The 22,351-nt window shown below is 47.9% G+C and overlaps 1 protein-coding gene and 1 long non-coding RNA gene across 3 annotated transcripts in view; one reads left to right on the top strand and one right to left on the bottom strand.

Moving 5' to 3' along the window:
- The window catches only part of LOC133500275 (uncharacterized), a 102,357-nt gene that overhangs the window by 3,012 nt on the left and 76,994 nt on the right, over positions 1–22,351 (bottom strand). Inside the window, exon 4 of one of the 2 annotated variants that reach the window (XR_009794847.1) lies at positions 2,443–3,372. The exons of the other annotated variant lie outside the window; for it this stretch is intronic. This is a non-coding gene — a long non-coding RNA (uncharacterized LOC133500275). Of the gene's footprint in view, positions 1–2,442; positions 3,373–22,351 lie in introns of those variants that run through there. 2 annotated transcript variants of the gene reach the window in all.
- Positions 8,780–12,304, top strand: tent5ba (terminal nucleotidyltransferase 5ba). The gene is made up of 2 exons (XM_061818770.1): positions 8,780–9,168; positions 10,942–12,304. The coding sequence occupies exons 1-2, from the start codon at positions 8,821–8,823 to the stop codon at positions 11,968–11,970; spliced, it is 1,377 nt and encodes a 458-aa protein (XP_061674754.1). The 5' UTR covers positions 8,780–8,820; the 3' UTR covers positions 11,971–12,304.

Genomic DNA, 22,351 nt, shown 5'->3' with positions numbered 1-22,351 from the left:
TGGATTATTAGCAATGACACAATGAACGTAAATCGGGTGGTCGCCCAATTAGCGCAGTTGCCCTTCAGCTTGGCTGCGGTTACAGGTCAACGGCACGAACGCCATTTATACCCAAAACTCGTTCTTCGTGTTTCGCACGTACGCGCTGGGCTAATGAAATACTTCCGTCACTGACGTCTGTGGGAATTGTTTGAGGACGGGTGGCGACGGAACACGTCGTTTATTTCCTCCGTGACATGCGCGGGTGGGTTAGGCTCAATTATTTTCCAAGACTTTCCCTAGCTTGGAGACAGAAATGCTTAAATGTCCAATTTGTCTAAGGTGTGTTTAAATACGAGCAACCCGGCCGCGCCTGCTAAACTCACAGTATCGCCCGTCGCGGATCAGACGGCGTGTCAGCTCGGGGATAAATAGAAGATCCCGAGACTCCCGAGTCAGTGGTTGAGCGCGGTTTGATGCGCCGTTCCGAAAGGACAAACTTTGCTCAAATGACCTTTCGTGATGTGTTATCAATAATTAATGAGGAGACTCTGACCCCGTTCATGATTTATTGCAACAATTATCAACAACGTATGAAGCTCTTGATTTCTGTTCGTCTCTGCCAGCGTTTACTTTTTAACTTGTCACTTATACAACATACCCGAAGGTCACAATGTCCCATTACCGGTGAGCTGTTTTTACTTATCCATCCGTTTTCTTTGCTGCTTATCCTCACGAGAGTGGCAGGGAGTGCTGGAGCCTACCCCAGCTGTCAAGGGGCAGGAGGTGGGGTACACCCTGAACTGATTGCCAGCCAATCGCAGGGCACGTCGAGACAGACAACAGTCGCACCCCCACTCACACCTAGGGGCAATTTAGAGTGTCCAATTATTGCATGTTTTTGGGATGTGGGAGGAAACCCACGCAGGCATGGGGGTGAACATGCAAACTCGACACAGGCGGGTCTGGGTTTGAACCCGGGACCTCAGAACCGTGAGGCCAACGCTTTCCATCTGATCCACCGTTTTATTTCCACGTATTGTGACAAATATTTTTCTCCCAATACAACAACTTTATTATGTTAACTGTATGACTTTTTTTTTTTTTTGTGTGTACATGGTGTGATCCAAAGGGCCTGCTGGCCAGATCTGGCCCTTCACATCCTTTGATGTGACAGGCGATAGCTTTTTATCTTTTTTTTTTTTTTTTTTTTGTGGATTACGCTCAAAATTTACGGACTAAAACTATTTGTCAGTCATAAAAATGAAAATCGGGTCATTCTAAAATTGAAAGCCATTTTCTGTCCAAGCTGACATTTAAAAAAAATCCACACTGTGCATGTAGAAACCTCCACTTTAACTCTGTAAACGGAACTATTTTCAGTTCTTGTAAAAGTGATACATATTTCTTCTGCCACCTTTCCCTTGAATGTAAAAGACCAACTAAGTTTTGGTTTTAGCCGCCTACGTGAAAAGGGAAAAGAAGTCCGCGATTTGACTCAGCAGAAACGACATCAGCAAGCTAATTGCTCTAACAATGAGCGAACATCAGGTCAATTCTTCCTTCTATTTTTCATCTTTTTAAAATGTTTTCAGCCAGAATAGAATACATCAACCAAGACAACTCAACCCTGTTTCTCAAATTATCTTTAAAAAAAAAACCTCAATATTTTTCTTTTATGGAACAGCTAAGTTTGTTCTTGGCCTGTTAGCATACAGCTAACGGGTCCACTTAAGCATAAACTCACATTAACTGTTAGCGTAGATTTGCGAACCCGTCACTTGCAACCCTGTTAATGTAATTGGAATACTAGTACAATTGGAGCAGAATCAAAATTAATTGTTAATCCATAATTTCCCCCTCCTACAGAGCGCACTTGGTTATAAGGCTCGGTACAGAAAGAGATTGATGATAACGCTCGCTCTTTAAACTTTTTGTGGACTGAGCCTTATAACCAGGTGCGCTAATGCTAGCGCCGTGCTAACGCTAGCGCCGCATCCCCGCATTAACCGCAGGGTTGAAAGCGTGTGAAAAAAAGTCACGGCTTGAAGTCCGGAAATTACGGTAGTTTGATTTCACTGCAAATGATTTATTCAGCGATATTTTCTTAAAGATGGAATAAAAGTGTAGCAGCGTGTCGCAAGTGGACTCTTTTGTTTGTCTTAGCAGACGTTTCGGCTCTGATTCAAGGTGCCTTCGTCAGTTCTTGTTGACCGAAGCGATAAAATGACGCCGTGAGTGCTTTTATAGCGTAATAATTTGCGCAGTTCAAACTGCCGGCGGGCACGACCGCAGCCTTCATTTCCTAAAATGAAAAAAAAAAAAAAAAAAAAAAAGGCATATTATAGCTGTGAGAGTTAAAATGCTACGAAATTCAGAAATTACATTTGAAAGAGAATTTCAATAATGAGCGTAAAAGAATGAAAAGAACTGAACGCAACACAAAATATGATGATACGACAGTTGAGTAAACGCATTTATTTGCTTACCGCAATCGGTACTTCATAGACTTCTAAAGTAATGATGACATTTCTAATAACCCTTAAGGCAAAAATTTTACATTGCGTACATTTTATTATTAGGTCGCCTGAAGCCAATTCCAAGCCTTTGTTTCAAAATCGCACGACGGTAAACCTTTTCAGATTATTATGAAGAAAAAAAAATAAAAAATCCGAAATGTTAACGTCAGCCCAGTCTATAAATAAGATATATGATCCGATAATAAATGCTAACTACCAAATCGCTCATGTTGTGTACACGCGTGAGTCACTCCGGCCATGGGAGCGTGGAGAAACCCGATAATGTCAAGCGGATTAATATTTATCTGGCCTCTTTGCGCTTTCGGCGAGTGTTTCACATTCAGGCGAAACGCGTCTTTTCTTTCCCAGGATGCGCAGCTGCCAATCAGCCGGGCTATTTATAGTCCCCCACCGTGACGAGTGACACGGAGGGATGCTGTCGCCATGGCGATGTGAGGATTATGGGGGACCGAAAAAGCCCCGTCGTCCCGGATGCGCGCGCACCTTTTTGAGGGGAAACATTATGACGCGCGCGTCCAAGTGTTTTTTGTGCGTGCGGTTTATAAAGCTAACAGCGGTCAATCCCGAGATGAACTTCACTCTCTCGTAAACATTTTACGGGCGCACTTACGCGCCGCGTGGACCGGTACGAGCGCGATTGCCTCTCGTTTTAAAAAGAGGAAATTACTGGCGCGAAGCCGCCGCGTCTGCCATTGCGCGTGACGTCGGCCTTTTGTGTGGGGATTACCACCGTGGGCTCTCTCTGGTCCGTGTTTACCCGCTTTCGTCTTGGCTTCTCTCCAACGGGAATCGATGCAATTAAAAGTTCTGAGCGGACAAGTGCCGCGGTGTTACGTGAGACCGGGGGAGTGTTCTGGAAAGAAAAAAAAAAAAGAGAAGCTTAAAGGTCAGCGCGGTGGAAAACCTTTTCGTCGTAAACTCTTGCACAACAATAAACGGGGGAGTGATTGTTTTTGCCACCTTGTCTAAATGCGCAACGCGATAATGACAATTTATGGGCGGGTGACGGTCCGCCAAGCGACGCTTTAAAAATATTTTATTTGCAGCCTGTCGGCGTTCAAACACCGACAGCTTCTGGATGTTCGATGAAGTAACTTAATACTGTACAGGGTGTCCTCGGTCTACGACTGAGATCTGTTTCTACAGTACCGAACGGATTTCGACTTAAGTCGGATTCCAACCATTAAAGTCAGAATTGACATCAAAATACTTTTTATATAAAACAAATACATTGAAATAAGATGATTGTCATGGCCCTGCCGGTCCCTGTCCTGGCCGTACCAGTCCCACGTCCCAGTTATATAGAACCAGACGTACGGTCTGGCCTTTGCCAGATCGTTGCTCAGTGCCTCGTTCCCGCAATCTCGCAATCCTGTTCCAGATCTTCCGTTATACCGATCCCTGCCTGCCCGCTGGCCTGCCTTCTGCGCCTAACGTCCTGGTTTACCGCTGCTCCCGTCGACTGCCTGCCTGATCCCCGACCTCGTACACAAATGGCCGACTCGGGAGGAAAAGTGTTTATCGGTTCTTCCGATTCTTGCGTTATTCATCGTCAAATTACACATTAACGTTAAATGCATTTTGTGCCTCGACGTCGCAATCAGATGCGAATGAGAAAAACTTGAACAGACTGAAGAAATTAAATTGTGAAACAAGTCCATTCATCCAGTTTCTTAGCCGCTTATCCTCACAAGAGGCAGGAGGCAAGGTACACCACCCTGAAGTGGTTGCCAGTCAGTCACAGGGCAAGTATCAATACCATCACTGAGCGGGAATCGATCCCACGTTGCCCGCACCAAATTCAGGCGTGTGTACCACGACTCCTTCATTCATTCCATTCATAACAGATCCATCCATCCATTTTCTTTGCCGCTTATCCTCACGAGGGTCGTCGGGAGTGCTGGAGCCTATCCCAGCTGTCAAGGGGCAGGAGGCGGGGTACACCCTGGACTGGTCGCCAGCCAATCGCAGGTCAGATAGAGACAAACAGCCACACTCACAATCACACCGAGGGGCAATTTAGAGTGTCCAATTAATGTTGCAAGTTTTTGGGATGTGGGAGGAAACCGGCGTACCCGGAGAAAACCCACGCAGGCACGGGGGAGGACATGCAAGTGAAAGTTTTGTGCCATTTCATTCTGACGTTGGACGGTTCCATTGAACCTCGGTTTCCTGGTTCGGCTTCACCTTTCCCCAAAATATTCCTCTTTGGCCCACGTGCTACCAAATCATTCTTCCGTTTTTAGGTAACGCTCATAACTGTACGTCTCTCACTCATTTTTATTTTTTTTTTTTTTACTGTCACAAGTTAAAAAAAAAACAAACAATAACAACAAAGCCGTACCCAACTTAATCGTTTACGCTTTTCGCTGATTCACCGGCGCGTTCAAGCGTCGTCGGCACACGTGAACGACGCGAGACGCGCCTTGGGATTAATCTGCATTTTGTCCGGACAGAACCAACCCGACAAAAGCGCAAACACGCCCTCGAGGCTCTTTCCGGAGAAACATCCATTCAGTACTTTAACGAGCTCATTTCCGTTGCCGAGGACTTGTCTAATTACTGGCAGGCACAAAGATTGTTGTGCCGTGATGTCATAGACGTCCATTTGCAGTCTAGATTATTACATCACCGTAACTCGACAAACGTTTCCATTGCTCAGACAAAAATGCCGATTTTGATTTGACGCCGCCGGAAGGAATTCGACTCCCACACCGGTCAACTTGTTCAGTTGTCATCGCTCTGACCGTGTCTGTCGAGGTTTTGACACAGATCATGAAATGACCCGCTAGAGCAGGGGTGTCAAACTCATTTTTGTCGCGGGCCACATTGGAGTCACCATTTCCCAAAGAGGGACGTCGTGGTGAAACCGTAGAAAACCTCAATTGCCTCATTATATTTCCATCCATCCATTTTCTTCGCCGCTTATCCTCATGAGGGTCGCAGGGAGTGCCGGAGCCTATCCCAGCTGTCAACAGCCAGGAGGCAGGTTACACCCTGAACTGGTCGCCAGCCAATCGCAGGGTGCATAGAGACAAAGAGCCGCACTCACAATCACACCTTGGGGCAATTTTGAGTGTCTAATTAATGTTGCACGTTTCTGGGATGTGGGAGGAAACCGGAAACCCGCCTCCTGCCCGTTGACAGCTGGAATAGGCTCCAGCGCTCCCGACGACCCTCGTGAGGATAAGTGGCAAAGAAAATGGAAAATTTAGAGTGTCTAATTAATGTTGCACGTTTCTGGGATTTGGGAGGAAACCGGAGTGCCCGGAGCAAAGCCCACACAGGCACGGGGAGAACGTGCAAACTCTACACAGGCGGGGCTGGGATCGAACCCGGGTCCTGAGAACTGTGAGGCCAACCCTTTACCAGCTGAGCCACCGTGGCGCGGCCTCGTTATATTTACACGTAGAATTTGTGAACGAGTTTTGGAATCAGAAATCAAGCGTAATGGGTTTTTCAACCATCGTTCATGTTTGTTAACACAATTTCTCAACATTATCATTATCTAAGCCGCTTATCCTCACAAGGGTTGCGGGAAAGGCGGAGGCTATCCCAGCTAGCTTCGGGTGAAAGGCGGACGACACCCTGAAGTGGTCGCCAGTCAGTCGCAGATCAGGTATTGACACTATCACTGAGCGGGAATCGATCCCGTGCTGCCCGCACCAAAGGCAGGCGTGTGTACCACTACAACATATCTCAACATTATCATTTATGATACATGACAATTTGAAATGTTGGGGCATATTTTCACAAGAATCATGGATTTTGACACCGATGATTTGCCTTCGGGGATTGGCCCCCTGGCCTTGTGTTTGACACCTATGCGCCACAGTATTACAATTTGAAAAATAGCCGACAATAGCAAATATTTGGGTGGCGCAGCTGTAGAGCCTTGGCCTCACAGGTTTGAGGATCGGGGTTTGAATCCCAGCCCCGCCTGTGTGGAGTTTGCATGTTCTCCCCGTTCCGGCGTGGGTTTTCTCTGACCATTCCGGTTCCCTCCCACATCCCAAAGACACTCTAAATTGCCCCAAGGTGTGATTGTGAGTGCGACTGTTTTGTCTGTCTCTATGTGCCCTCCGATTGGCTGGCAACCAGTCCAGCGTGTACCCCGCCTCCTTCTCATTGACAGCTGGGTTAGACTTCAGCACTCCTCGTGAGGATAAGCGGCAAAGAAAATGGATGGATGGATAGTTTAACGCCGTATCTGCTTTACAGTCAGCGATTGGACCGGTATGATCAAATGGCATCTGGCCCAGGTTGCCCCCCCCCCCCCAAGCACCCAAAGGTCAGATGGGTTAATGACCCCTCAGCCATGTATTCAGTCATTTTTTTTTAATAGTTATGCACAAAAAAATACATAAAAAAGCCCAGTGAAAGCAAACTCAGCAGGTGGTCGTTTTTACATCGAAAGGGTGGAGCGACGAAAGCGTTTTGGCACGGTAGGCCAACGCTCGCTCTGAATAAATTCGCTCACAAGTGGCGCCGGCCGGCAAGGCCCGCAGATACGCTCGTGCAGCAGGGCGTTGGAAACATCCCCCCCCCCCCCCAAAAAAAAAAAAAAAAAAAAAACAACATCCGCCTTGCTCTGCAAATATCTCTTCAGTCAACAAACGTGGAGCGTTTCGTCGCAGGTAGTTTGGTAACAACTTCTGAGAGATTTTATTTTCATTTTTATTTTTTTAAGAACGTGTAGCAAGATGGCGGTTTGTTGATAGATTACATTTCCATCCCGTTGCATAATTATACGAAATATTATGCAGACGACGCCGCGGCATCGCTGGAGTTCACTCGGCGGCACACCCAAAGATCGCTTGGACAGGTGCCACCTCGCCTGTGACGAACGTTGCCCGATGGATTAGTTTTACTTTCTTTATCGTCACACGTATTATTATTGTTATTATTTTTTAAAATTTGGACACTTTATAGGTTTGCTTTATTCATCGTCATCTTGTAGTTACAGTGTATCTTTTTTTGGATTTGATTTGCGGTTGTTGAACAATTTCTCCATTCATCAATCACCTGAGCCGCTTATCCTCACAATGGTCGCGGGGAGCGCTCGGGAGCCGATCCCGGCTCTCATCGGTCAGGAATTGCGGTACGCCCTGAACCGGTTGCCGGCCAATCGCAGGACACACATGGAGACCAACAGTCAGGCTCACACCTACGGGCAATTTAGAGTCAGCAATTAATGCGTGTTTTGAGGATGTGTTTGGGCGGCACGGTGGATCAGATGGTAAAGCGTTGGCCTCACAGTTCTGAGGTCCCGGGTTCAATCCCGGACCCGCCTGTGTGGAGTTTGCGTGTTCTCCCCGTGCCTGTGTGGGGTTTTCTCCGGGCACTCCGGTTTCCTCCCGCATCCCAAAAACCTCCAACATTAATTGGACACTCCAAATTGCCCCAAGGTGCGATGGTGAGTGTGGCTATTTGTCTCCATGTGCCCTGCTGGTGACCAGTTCAAGGTGTACTTCGCCTCCTGCCCATTGACAGCCAGGATAGGCTCCAAAACCACTCCCTGCGACCCCTGTGAGGATAAGCGGTGAAGAAAATGGATGGATGGATGAAAACGTCATCATGTAATACATTTTTTAATCTTTTTTTTAAACCCTGTTTCAAAATATGTACTGTTGAATTATTAATCCAACCCAAGCATCATAATTAGTAAGAGTCACAGTGATAGTTGCATAGATATATTTTTTTGGAATGTTTATAAACACTCACAAGTACTCCCATCCCAGTACGACCATCGTGAGGATAAGCGGCTCAGGTAATTGATGAATGGAGAAATTGTTTGACAACCGCAAATTAAATCCAAAAAAGACAAACTGTAATTACAAGATGACGATGAATAAAGCAAACTGATAAAGTGTTTGTATGACATTTCCTCGTGTGGATAAGCGGCAAAGAAAATAGATGGCTGGATGGAGGCTGTGAGTTTGTTGAGTTGTTTTGAAGGGAAGAGTTCTAGATTGTTTTTTGTTTTTTTTTTTTGGTCAACTCATTGAATATTTTTTCAAACAAATTTGAAAAATCGCATTTTTTATGTCCCCTTTGAAAGGAAAGTTCTGGCGAGTTCTGGCAAGTTGCTGAATTGACATCAATGCGCTGCGGAGTCGTTTTTATTTATTTATTTAAATTATATATATATATATATATATATATATATTTTGCCAGGGGGGGCGTGACGTCACGGAGAGGGCGTGTCCAGAGGTCCTTTCCGAGATGAGCGAAGCCGGCGGCCAATCAGCGCGCAATATGGTAATGAGGGCGGAGCTTCGCAGCTCACGAGACCTTCCTTATGAATCGACGCTCGAACTCGCAGGGCGGACTTCTCGGCTGCCGGCTGACCCGACACTTCCTTCCCCCCCCCCGCGACCTCCATCCAACAGAGAAACACACTCAGTGGAATATATCCCACCGGAATTTTGCTGGGCTCCCATTTTTTTTTCTTTGGGTCCGTGTGTGTCTTCTCGGGAGCTGGTCGATCGGCATGGAGCGCGGGGAAGCCTCGAAGCAGAGCCGGCGCTTCTGCGTCTTGTCCTGGGATCAGGTGCAGCGGTTGGACTCCATCCTGGGGGACGCGGTGCCCATCCACGGCCGGGGAAACTTCCCCACGCTGTCCATGAGCCCACGACAGATTGTTCAGGTAGAGAAATTGAGAAGAAAAAAAAAAATACTTCCAAAGTACTTTGCATGCTTGTGAAAACTTCCATGGATGCACGCAACGTTTTTCACTCCCCATTTTGCGTAATAGTTCCGTAAAGTTTTCCCTTCTCTCTCATTTTAAAAACAAATGTACCGCTTTTTAAGGAGTTGTCAGTCTGTCTGTCTTTACCCCCCCCCCTCCCCCCTCCATTTCCAGTGGCTTGCTTACACAGTTTTTCCCCTTCCCTTGCGGCCTCCGGGCAGACGCTTGGCGATCTGCGAAGCGTCTTCTCATGACTCAAGATTCCACTTATGGTCCACGTCCGAGTCCGACAGTCACGCCGGACTTCTTTTATTCCCACGTTGATGATGATGATCTCAGAGTGCGCGAAGCCTCGAGCTCGCGCTTGTGGTTACGGAAAGATGAATACACCATTGAGTGTCGCAGGAAACTTAAAAAAAAAAAAAATGCAGCTCGGAGCCCCTCGAGTCCCTTTTGGCCTTTTATGCAGACTCCAGAGTTCAACTTTTCATGCTGATGGAAGAACATGTTACATTATTTACATTCCCTGGCACGATGAGTGAAAATTTGATGATTTTTTTCCCATGATTTTGGCCCATGCGGTGTTTAAAGGACGAGATTGTCCGCATTGGCCTTTTTATCGAGTTCCTCGCGAGTCGTTTTTTTTTTTTTTTTCCTTTTTTTTTACTACGCAAGCCCCCACTGTCACTTTTATCAGCGCCTCGCTTACTATATAAGGAAAGACACGCGGCTGGCCCCCGCTAAGGTTTCACCTCCACGCTTGCAGCTCCTGCAAGAGCGCCGCCTGATGTCAACGCGAGCGTCCGCATTCCGGGACGTGACATCAATGCAGGCAAAGTTCACGTTCTCCCAGGCTGAGTCATTCCGAGCAAATTTCGCCGGGGAGATTGTGTGAGGGCTTGCCTTGCCTCGAGGGGGAGGGGGGGGGGATAATAAAATAAAAAATAAAATCTCTCCCTAGCCTGACTCAGGATGTATAAATAGGTCTTGTGTGGTCATCATACAAGAGCGTTAGCGCGCTCTAATCTGACGGGTCAGTACTGCGCGGGGCAGAATTAGGACTCGGGAAGATCCCGCGTACGTTTACAGATGGATGGATCGAGATCGGGTCGTGAGCTGTTCGGAGAGCTTTCCGGAGAGATGACACACGATGTGGTTCCTGCCGTAGATAGTCCGGTGTGTGTTTATAAATAGCCCCACGTCATCCGATAGGCGTTCAAATCAGGAGCTGCTCCTCGAAGAGAGACATAACGCGGCTTTAGACAATGACATGTCCGTTTTCACGGATGCTTGGACACACGTGACGCGGTTTGCTTTGGCTCACGAGCCGTTCGTCCGTTTCGTAGATGAACGAGTGAGCCGAAGGCGCACTTTATTCAGGTCGCCGCTGGTCCCCCTCGGTCTGCGGAAAAATACTTTCGTTGAACCGTCATCCGGGTCACTAAGATGCGGGTGGGGGAGGAAACGCAGCCGAGTCAGTGACCCGTAAGGCTCGGGAGGAGGGCCACGTTTCATATCAACTTCAACCGGGGGCTCGCAAACATACCGGATTCGTCATGTCACCACAGCATGCGAGATGAGACGGTTTTGAGACAGCCGCGCTATCTTTGGCCTCCTCCGCTTTCATTTCACCCGAAATGGACTTTGAGAGCACGAGTATCGACCGGACCACCTCAAAGCGATCCCGCGTGCGTATTTAACGGCCCCGCCGCTTGTGTTCCTCTCGTCTAGGTGGTGCGGGCTCGGCTGGAGGACAAGGGGGTGCGCGTCAAAGACGTGAGGCTGAACGGATCGGCCGCCAGCCACGTGCTCCACCAGGACACGGGGCTGGGCTACAAGGACCTGGACCTGATCTTCGGCGTGGCGCTGAAGGACGACCAGGCGTTCCGACTGGTGAAGGACGTGGTGCTGGACTGCCTCTTTGACTTCCTCCCCGCTGGCGTCTCCAGGGAGCGCATCACGGCGCTGACCCTGAAGGAGGCCTACGTGCAGAAACTGGTGAAAGTCTGCAACGACACGGACCGCTGGAGCCTCATCTCGCTGTCCAACAACACGGGCAAGAACGTGGAGCTAAAATTTGTGGACTCTTTGAGGCGGCAGTTTGAGTTCAGCGTGGACTCCTTCCAGATTTGCCTGGACTCCCTGCTCTTGTTCGACCGCTGCTCCGAGACGCCCATGTCGGAGAGCTTCCACCCCACGGTGGTGGGCGAGAGCGTCTACGGCGACTTCCAGGAGGCCATGGACCACTTGCGCCAGAGGACCATCGCCACGCGAAGCCCCGAAGAGATCCGCGGAGGCGGCCTGCTGAAGTACTGCCACCTGCTCGTGCGGGGCTTCCGAGCGGCCTCCGAGTCGGACATGAAGCAGATGCAGCGCTACATGTGCTCGCGCTTCTTTATTGACTTCTCCGACATCGGCGAGCAGCAGAGGAAACTGGAGGCCTACCTCCAAAACCACTTCGCCGGCATGGAGCACAAACGCTACGAGTGCCTGATGACGCTGTACCAGGTGGTGAACGAGAGCACCGTGTGTCTGATGGGTCACGAGCGGCGCCAGACCCTCAGCCTGATCTCCATGCTGGCGCTGAAGGTGCTGGCCGAGCAGAACGCCATCCCCACGGTGACCAACGTCACGTGCTATTACCAGCCCGCGCCGTACGTCCAGGACATAAACTTCAGCAATTACTACATCGCGCACGTGCAGGCGCCGCACGTGTCGCCGTGCGCCGCTTCCTACCAGACGTGGCTGCCGTGTAGCTGAGGCCGACGCGCCCCCAAAGATGGATCGCTTTTGGATCTTTTTGCAGAAAGTGGACTGAACACACAAGACGACGACAACCAAAAAAAAAAAAAAACCAAAAACCAAAAACCAAAAAACACGTTTGCCAAATGTGATTCGATTTCAAACCAACGCGCGAAACCATCCTGTTCTGCTGTACGTCACACGATTGAGCCGACTCAACATCCATCAGATTGCTGGTCGTTTTTTTTTTAAAAGCTGTAGCGATGATGTCTTATTTAAAAGTAAAAAAAAAAAAAAATTGAATGAATAAACGACTGTTTATGAAGCTTTTTTTTGTTTTATAGAAATACAATCTCGAGGTGACAAGTGCTTAAGCTGTTGCTATTTTTCCACACTCTGGCTTTGAATTTTTTGTTTGTTTGTAAAATACTGGACCAAAGATGTATTTTCTCAGAAAAGGGAATTTGGTTTGTAATTCCAAGTGCCTAAAATGACCTGTGAAATATTCTTCATGTTTGTAACGTGAGAACTGTGCATTTTTTGAGTGTGTCTCGAATACTCTGTCTGTCTTTAAAGAGCAGAAGCATTCATTTTTGTGAAATTAAAAAAAAAAGAAAAGTCATTTTTTTGGGGTATTGTGGTTATTTGGGTCTCCATCCGGACTCGACGTCGGACTACGATGGTAAAACAAATCTCCCGTTTTGCAGGACGCAAGTGATCGTTCTCTTCAAATCAGAAATGTGGCACCAACGGGTCTTCTTTTTCCGTCGATAAATGCGGACCGCGAGTGCTCGTTTTTGTCTTCCCGATCTCGTCTAAGGAGATTTCTTTCCAGCGAGGCGCGTACGCTTTTGGCAGCGTTTGTAAAGTGATCGTTACGATCCGAGGACGTGAACCAGAAGGAGGTTTTTTTCTCGAGCACAATGGCTTCTCTCTCTTCTGATACGAAACTAAAGCTTTTTTTTGTTTTTTTTTTTAACAAAGGCCTGCCTGTTCTCCCACTCCTGATATTGCTGGAGAGCCCCCACCGCCCACCCCCCCCCCTTCTTTGCTTGACTGACACCGCATCCCCGTTACGGTCTCAGATCTTGAAGGCGGATCCGGCGATGTAGAAGGCGCAAGCTAGCTGCTTCTAACCTCACATTTGACCCTTTAAGCCCTTTCATGATAAGGGACGCTTCGATTTCTACTGCGCTGGAAAACGATCACTTTGTAGAACAACATCCGTCCGTTTTCTTAGCCGCTTATCCTCACAAGGGTCGCGGGGAGTGCTGGAGCCAATCCCAGCTGTAAATGGGCAGGAGGCGAGGTACACCTTGAACTGGTTGCCAGCTAATCACAGGGCAAATCGAGACAAACACTCACACAATCACACCTAGGGGCAATTTAGTGTGTCCAATTGTGGGATTTTTTTTTGGGGGATGTGGGAGGAAACTGGAGTGCCAGGAGAAAACTCATGGAGAACATGCACCTGGGACCTCAGAACTGTGAGGCAAACGCTTTCCAGTTGATCCACCGTGCCGCCTGTGGAGCAACAGCCCACCTGAATTTTCCTCTGGGTTTTTAATATTTTAATTTTATGGCTTGTCGCCTTCGTAGTCTTTATCTTAATTGGTTTCTAAGAACTTTGGGATGCCAGGAGGCGATTCGGACAACAAAGGCTAATTTCAGCAGAACTTTGGGTCCACTACATCCTTTTGCAGATGCTAGTTCAAATTTTCTGTAGAGACAATGATCTTGACTTTCACGTCAGAAGTTACCAACACAGTACAACGTTTTAAATAAAAGTTATATACAGTTAAATCATGAGTAATTTATACTGGTTTGCGGCACTGATACTGGAACTCCACACAGGAAGGTCACAGTGCAGAGATTTGAACTCAAAACCTCAAGACTGTGGCCTGTGACATGCTAACCAGTAGCACACTGTGAAGCCCTCTCGGTTCATCCATCCATCCATCCAACCATTCATTTTCTGAGCTGCTTATCCTCACGAGGATCACGGGAGTGCTGGAGCCTATCCCAGGAGGCGGGGTACACCCTGAACTGGTTAGCAGCCAATCGCAGCGTCTCTGTCCACCATAATGGAGATTTACTCACACCAGGTTAGCGATTGGTAAGCAGCTTTCACACGGGCTCAGCAGTTAACGCTTTAAGGACCATCGCGGCTTGCAGATTATCCCTGCTCAAGTTTTTCTTCCTCCCATGGAGGAAGAATATTTAGGTTAATATTCCTTTTTGAAGAAATGATACATATGGCTTTTGATTGCAAATCAAAGATATGAAGTCAGTGGCGTCGTTCTCATGAACCAAAAGGGGACCCCAGAACATAACACAAAAGAAAAGTGTTCAAAATATTTGTATTTTTGAGATTATAAGGCTACATTTTTTTTTCCCGCACGAGCGGCTATCGGTTTAAACGTACAAGAAAAAGCTGTCCGAACGTAATGCTTGAAACATGGCCGTTCCCTGTAATCCACTCGCTATATATATATATATATAGCGGAAGAAAATGTAGAAGAAGAAGAAGAAGACTTTACATTCAGCGAGCGTAGAAGAAGAATCTACATCCGGCGAGTGTAGAACTGGATGACGCTACCTTGAGCATGTCGAAGAAGACGGCGTTAGATTTTGGTGCGTGCGGAGAATAACGCAATATGACAGGCACAAATGCAAACTGTAATTAATTTGAAATCTTTCAGAAAAACTGGCCCCGTGCATACGTCATCTTTTTCAGTGGATCTGAAAAACATGGCGCAGCACGAACCATCCAACCATCACCACCGAATTCAAAGGCGGGACTGCTGCTTGAGGAGAACTGCGGGACTTCAGCAGTCACTCGAGATGAAAATGACATCGAGCACGACTGAGAGACTGAAACGGTGTGTGACGGAGACTTTCTGAGACTCTTCAACGCCGAGTCGAAAGATGACGACTTTGGTGGGTTCACTGAACAGGAAGAGGATGAATCAAAACAATTCTCTTCTATATTTGAGCTGTCTTACTGCCGTGTTACGGTTGTCGTTGTAGCCAAGTACGACAGTCGTTATATCAAGTATCAAGGTCCAGAAAGTGAGCCACACAGGCCGGGGGTGCGCCACAGGTTGGTTGGTTTTTGAGATGATGCGTACCGTGGGGGACGACGTCACACAACGGCCATTTATCGACGCTGATAGTTGTCGAGCTTGTGGCGCCGGCCCGAACGGAGTCGCGACAGCGTCAATCTCACGGGCCGCGGGAGTTGCTACTGGAGGCGGGTCGCCGCCCGACACGACGTTGGGTTTGTCGCCGGCGATCCCTGGCTCGATATCTCGGACGGTTTTGCGCAACGCACCGGGGCACGCTTCTCGCCTCGTCATCTCGTGATTAGGATCTCTTGCGAGGTAGCTCCGAAGCGCGTAATTGTTTCGTGAGCATTCGTACTTGGGGGTTCGACTCCACGGGTGGAGAGGCGTGGTGCAGGAACATAGATCCATCTCGACTGAGCGCAGCCGTGTTACAGTCACAGTTTGGAAAGAAAGTCTTTATATCACCTCCTTGACTCTTGAAAGCGTTAATGAATGTTTTCCAATGTCGCTTCCTTTCACAAATGTTTGGATTAAGCATCCAAGGTGTCCCCGCTTATGCAAAAATGTTCCAAGTCTCCAACTCGCTCACTACCTGCCCGCTTTCTGTCACGCAAGCATCAACCGTTTCATCTCCGCATTCCTTTCAAGTCGATACAATCGGCGCTTCCGCGTTGGGGAATTGGCTTCGAGCTGCTTTTGTGGCCGTTTAAGCTAATTGCCCTTGGAACGCTCACACCTGATAAACTCAAAGGCGGTAGCGACAAAACGCACAGAGCAGTTTGGGATTCCCCGCGTGAAAGAGCGGCGATCGCCCTCGGAGCCGCCCCCTCCCCCGCCGGGCCTGATTGACGACCCCCGTCGTAGCTCGCACAGAGGACTGTTGTGGAAATCGCCTTCCCGGGTCGGCATGTGAGGACAATTTGACGCGGACTGTCCTCGAACATTTCACTCACTGCATTTGTGTGGGGGGTGGTGGTCCTCTTTTCATCATTCTTCCCTCAAGACGTCAGCTTTGCCCACCCATACTGCAGAGGAGAGGAGCAACCTATATACCTTTGCCCCCGCCCCCACCCGAACAAATTTGAGCTCAGGCCCAGGAATTACGGCACTGCGATCGTAATCAAAAGATGGCAGTTTGACATTGTTTCATTCACCGCCATCATAAAATCTATTTTCCCAACCGATTCGTCAGCTAATGTGTGAAAATATCAAGCAAATATTCACGTCCAATGTAAATCAGAAACCTGCAAAACTACGACGCGGCGCCGTTCAACTCCAGTGGAAAAGCAGATCTCCAGTTAAGGTCCGACATGTTGAATGCTTGTGAAGGCAGCCATTTCCTCAGACGAATGACTTGTCTGTCAAACAAGTAATATTTAGTCGCAATTATCGTGTCACTCATCTTCGTCTACGGCTGCCCTCGGCCCCAGCGCGGCAGAGTTGACGTTTCATTCGCGTCGCCTTTGCCGTAAGAGCTCGGACGCTATGCAAATAAATACATTACTTTTCAGCGTAGCGTTTGTGCTGCATTATAATATCACCGTAATAATACTTTTCTATACTTTAAAAGAAGCGCTTCTAAGAACAGATGGATCAATTTTGCATTTTTTGTTGTTTCTGGGCACGGTGTCTCAGCTGGTAAAGCGTTGGCCTCACGGTTCTGAGGTCCCGGGTTCAATCCTGGACCCACCTGTGTGGAGTTTGCATGGTCTCCCCGTGCCTGCGTGGCTTTTCTCCGGGCAGCCCGGTTTCCTCCCACATTCCAAAGACATGCGACATTAATTGGACACTAAATTGCCCCTAGGTGTGATTGTGAGTACGAAAGCTGTCTGTCTCGATGTGCCCCGCGATCGGCTGGCAACCAGTTCTGGGTGTAGCCCGCCTCCTGGCCGTTGAGAGCTGAAATGGGCTCCAGCACTCCCTCATGAGGATAAGTGGCTGAGAAAATGGATGGATGTCGTCTCTGATTTTTATTTTCTGTTCTTTTTTTTTTTTTTTATTTACATTTTTTTTATGCTATTCGGCCGTTAGATCAAGCAGAATTGAGAATTTGCATCCCTTTCATGCCATGACAGTTTCTCCTAACGCAAGCTACAAAGTGAAGACTGAGATTGAGTCCCGACCCGAGTCAGGACGGGAAGATGTTTGGACGCGAAACTCGGAGTGTGATGTCATCTCACGGGGGCGAAGGGGAAAGGCATGTCCCGTGATCGGACCAAGCTGGACTTCAACTGTACGAGCCCGCCGTGTGTGCGTGTTACTAATAAAAAGTGTCACTATGGTGGACCCGAGCGATCAGTCAACTTCTTTATTACACTTTTTACCCTCTTTGGCGTCACAGGGAGTTCTCGCCCGTTCCTTGGAACAAAAGGCAGACATCAAACGAGTCCTATGCGTATTTTAAAAAAGAAAATAAAGTGTCTGTCGCAGAGAGGTTTACGCGGGTTAACGTGTGGCCGCAACACGCTTCCGTGTACGGGGGCTGAAGGCTATCCTAGTGGTTTATTTTCTTTAATACAAATTGGACTCATTTAAAAACAAACCAAAAAAAAAAAAAAAACGTCTGTCACGGGAGAGGTTTATGGAAGTTTAACGTGTGCCCGCAACACACTTCCGTGTATGTTGGAGAGGACTCAGTCTTATTGTTATTATTATTTTTTAACACATTGTTCTCAAATGAGCCATCTTGGCATTATAAATACTTCTTGGGAAACGCTACGGAGGAGCCGACGCGCCTGTCCCCCCAATCATAGTTAATGAATACGGGTTTGTGTAAAACCGGGGATCAATAATTTAAATAATGGTATTTATATTGAAAATGAAAGCTGAAAAGATCGATGGATTTCGGCAAAGGTTAACGCGTAGCCGAGTAGGCTTCCGCATTCACAAGCCGTCTCCCCGTCGAGAACAGATCCACCGACGAAGTATTTGTATGCGTCCAGACTTTTCTACGGTTTCAAACTCTTCCGTGTAGATCTCGAGGACTTACTCACCAGATACATGTGTAGATCCAGTTGTCCGAGACAAGCAGAAGAGGGTTAAAGGTCCAATTTCTTATGGGCGAAAACATCGACTTCGGCATTAAATATGGCTCCTCGATACCAAGTTTCTCATTTTTCCACGTACCTTCGTTTATTATCACCTTCTAAATGTTTAACGGTATCGGACAAGACTCTGGGCGTCGTGCTGTAAAACGTATTTTCATGTCGTCGCCAACCGACCTAGCATTGAACAATGCTTTGTTTGACCGACACTTCCGGCCAGTGACGTGATTTGATGACGCAGGTGGACTAGCTCTTTGGGGCCCATTCACAGTTGTGCGAATATTAGTAGATTATATATATATATATATATATATATATATATATTATATATATATATATATATATATATATATAGCGTTAATTCCACAATTTGCTTTTGTAGGTGCGTCCTAGACAGGCACTTTGGAAACGTAAGGATGTTATGTTTTAAAAATATTGCTATGTTCCGAGGCCTGTTTTGAAGGAACAACGCTATCAACCGAACCGCAAGCACACCCCATTAAAGAGGCGCAGCGGCAAACAAAAGGAAACACAATAGCGTGTTTTGCCGCAGTCACGTCCTTTGGCTGGTGGCTGCACAGTTAGCACGCATTGCCACAATTGCAATTATTTTGTTTTGTCTTTGTTAAGACATCAACGTAACCTGTAATTAAAGGTGACAGCCGGTGCAGAGACAATAATTGCGAGTAAAACAAAGGTCGCCTGTTTCACGCTATAGACTCGCGGAAAGGAGTTGTTTTGCAATCGGACGTGAAGGATGGATTAGTATCCAGGCTGTCTCACGAAGGACACCGGGCAAAAACAAGAAGCTTTTGTCGACCGCCCCCAAGGAACACACCCACCGAGGTAGGGAGAGTCCACCCGCAAGGGAACTGGACTCTTCTTGTTTGTTGGAGGATTTTCACCTTCACTCCAAAAGGCTCCTTTTCACTTCTAAAATGCTCAGCGTGAACATTTATGCCCTTTTTTTATGCTTCATTAGGTGCGTTTCCTGGGGCTGAGCGACGATAAGTGTTATTGCCGTATTGTAAGACAGCTCGTTAGGGTCATTCCTCCCGTGAAATGAGGCGATCTTTGGTGGAGGGGATTGGGGGGGGGGGGTGCCAGGACATTGTTACGGCCAAATAAAATAATGTGACGTGATGCCTCAAACCTCGTCCTCCTCCGTTTAGAGACTGCTTCTCTAGATTAGCATGGATGGATTCTTTTACACCTCACTAAAACCAAAGGCCCACCCGATCCAGAATTAGGACATTGTTGTCCTCGAAGGAATGCCCCGTACTTCTTGAGGCGCAAATATAGTCATAGCCGGAACTCAAGTGCGGACCCAAATACACCACTCGGTAAGCAGGAAGGCAGTTAAAAGAAGGTCTTTAGTCGTTCCAAGGTCGTAAGACGGGAGGTCAGTCAGAGGGAGCAGCGGTATCAAGGACGTTAAGCTTACTGGTTTGGTCGGAGGTCGATACACCGGGATTCAGGATCAGAAACAAGGAAGTGCTGGAACGAACCATGGGTGGCAACGATCTGGCAAAGCCAGACCGTCCGCTGTGTCCTATATGTACTGGGGTTCGTTATTGCAGATGAGGTGCGCAGGTGTCCGGCGCGCCTCCTAATCAACGCAGGTGTGTAGGGGACCCTGCACCGCCAGGGCTGGGACCGGCAGGACCATGACAGCAAATGAACCGCTGATTCTGGACTTGAACAACCCTCTTGTCGATGCCGCGCAATGCGCCTGTGCAGCGGCTAGTCAGTCTCTCCAATGCAGATCCTTGCGACTTGGGTCTGTTGATTATTAGTGGCCGGAGATGAATGACACAAGATTGGGCTTCAGGATCTCATCCCGAACCTGCACCTGTTTTCACTGTCCTGTACTTTACCGATGCCATGGCCAACTGGATCCACGGCGTTGCCATAAACCGTTACACCCAGCAATGCCATATACGCTGTCTGCCACTGCCCCGCACATTAAAAACTCGAGAACACCGCCAAAGTACCAGATGCTAACGGATGTGAGCGTTTGCCCTCTCAAGTAGTCCTTCAAGTCCGGTTCCGCAAATCCTTGGTAGCTGGAGCTGCCGGCTGGCTGGTCTCAGATGATCTTGGAGGTGAATGCGGAGGCCGTGTTGTTACGTTGTCTGCCCTTGAAAGTTGGACGAACTGAACAAATTCTCTGAAAGGCCTTTGGAGACGATTCACGGTAGAGAAATACAGAAACGCTCAATTACAGGGCAGCAGCTCTTGCGGGCAAGTCCTGGAGTCGGCGCGCCGATTGCATATTCCCCTGGAAACATGCGACATCTGCGGCTACGCTCTGTGATACAAGTGAACATTTGAAAGTGGCTTTTTATTGTGGGCAGCCAAACGCAATCCTGTGCAATCTTCATGATGCTTGCCAGGGCTGTGCCCGTGGGTTTTGGGTTTTTCAGTAGTGTCCCTAGTGGGACAATGGTGGGGGTTGAGGGGAGGGTTGCTGTGGGAACCTTCTTTTCCATTGGAGAGTGCCGTTATTGCACAATTCGGGTCGGGGGGCTGTTGGGTCTAAACAGGCTCGATACCACAAAGTGACCCGCGAGGAGGTGCAAAATAACGAGACAGGAGTCAGAGAGTGAAGTTTTTCCAACTGCAGTTTAGGGAGAGCTCAGAGAGAGCGAGACTTGCGTCTACGGTCTGAAATTGATGTCTCCGATCTCTCGGGCCGCAGCCTTTTCTACTCGGAAGCTGTTGCTGGGCAGATTTGCAGCCACACAGGAAGTTTCAAAACACTGAGCAGTTACACAGGAAGTCTTTTTAACACACATTTGCACGCATTCTGTAAGAGGAAAACCACTGAGACGTTGACGATTTAACAACAACATGTGAGCATGGCTATTTAGCATTTAGCTTATCTTACTGGGGCTCACGGTGGATGCCCATCACAATGCCACAGGGGCTGAAAAATTGCTGTAGTTTACAAAATTGCAAGAAAAATTTATGCTTTTAAAACAAATGGGACATCTATATATGACTTTTCTATTGCATAAGATTACGCCCTGTTTTATTGGCACAGTCAGAGTGCTCGAAAAGCGGTTCTCACAACGTACAAAGCATAGCAAGTGCATGAGTTTGCTGTTGTGGTTAAAGGCAGGGTTCATTAACCGCGTGAAAAGATGAGAAGCCTCTGGCAAAACCTTCACTCACTTCTGTGGAAGTCGGAGGTGAGGGCAAATCTTTACTAGACGTCCGTTGTACATCTTTAAAGTGCGGGTCAAAGCAAATTTTCAAATTAAATTTGTGTTAAGTGAATGAGAGGGGCGGAGGAGGAAGTGTGAAGGTCCAGGGAGAAGAGATGGCGAGGGTGGGTGACTTCAAATACTTGGGGTCAACAATACAGAGCAACGCTGAGCGTGGTAAGGAAGTGAAGAAACGGGTCCAAGCGGGATGGCGGAAGGTGTCTGGTGTTCTATGTGACAGAAGAGTCTCCGCTAGGATGAAGGGCTTCTTCTTTTTCTTTCGGCTTGTCCCGTTAGGGGTCGCCACAACGTGTCATCTTTTTCCCATCTACGCTTATCTCGTGCATATTCCTCTCTAACACCCACTGTCCTCATGTCGTCCCTCACAACATCCCTCAACCTTCTCTTTTGTCTTCCTCTTGTTCTCGCTTCCTTGACAGCTCCCATGCTCAGCACCCTTCTACCGATATACTCCCTCTCTCGCCTCTGGACATGCCCAAACCATCCAAGTCTGCTCTCTCGAACCTTGTCTCCAAAACATCCAACTTTGGCTGTCCCTCTAATGAGCTCATTACTAAGCCTATCCAACTTGTTCAGTCCGAGCGAGAACCTCAACATCTTCGTTTCTGCCACCTCCAGTTCTGCTTCCTGTTGTCTTTTCAGTGCCACCGTCCATCATGGCCGGCCTCACCGCTGTTTCATAAACTTTGTCCTTCATCCTAGGGCAGACTCTTCTGTCACATAAAACACCAGACACCTTCCACCAACTGTTCCAACCCACTTGGACCCAGTTCTTCACTTCTGGTTTTGACCAAATTTATTTGCAGGTGTTTCTTTTGAGCGACTCGCAGTGACAAGCTATGTCTGATCAGTTTGTTTTTGGAGCAGCCGCGATATCAAACTGTATGTTCATATTTTATTTTAATACTCTTTATTTCTTGTTCTGATGTGACGATATCCAATTTCATGTCTTCTCCCAACCCAATTGTGCCCCCCCCAACTCCCAAAATGGATGTCATTTACATCATGTGGTGTGAATCCATCCATCCATCCATCCACAAACCCATCTGAGCCGCTT

This window comes from Syngnathoides biaculeatus, chromosome 5 (assembly GCF_019802595.1).
Source record: "Syngnathoides biaculeatus isolate LvHL_M chromosome 5, ASM1980259v1, whole genome shotgun sequence".
Lineage (NCBI taxonomy): Eukaryota > Metazoa > Chordata > Actinopteri > Syngnathiformes > Syngnathidae > Syngnathoides > Syngnathoides biaculeatus.
This window is presented reverse-complemented; position numbering and strand designations above follow the sequence as displayed.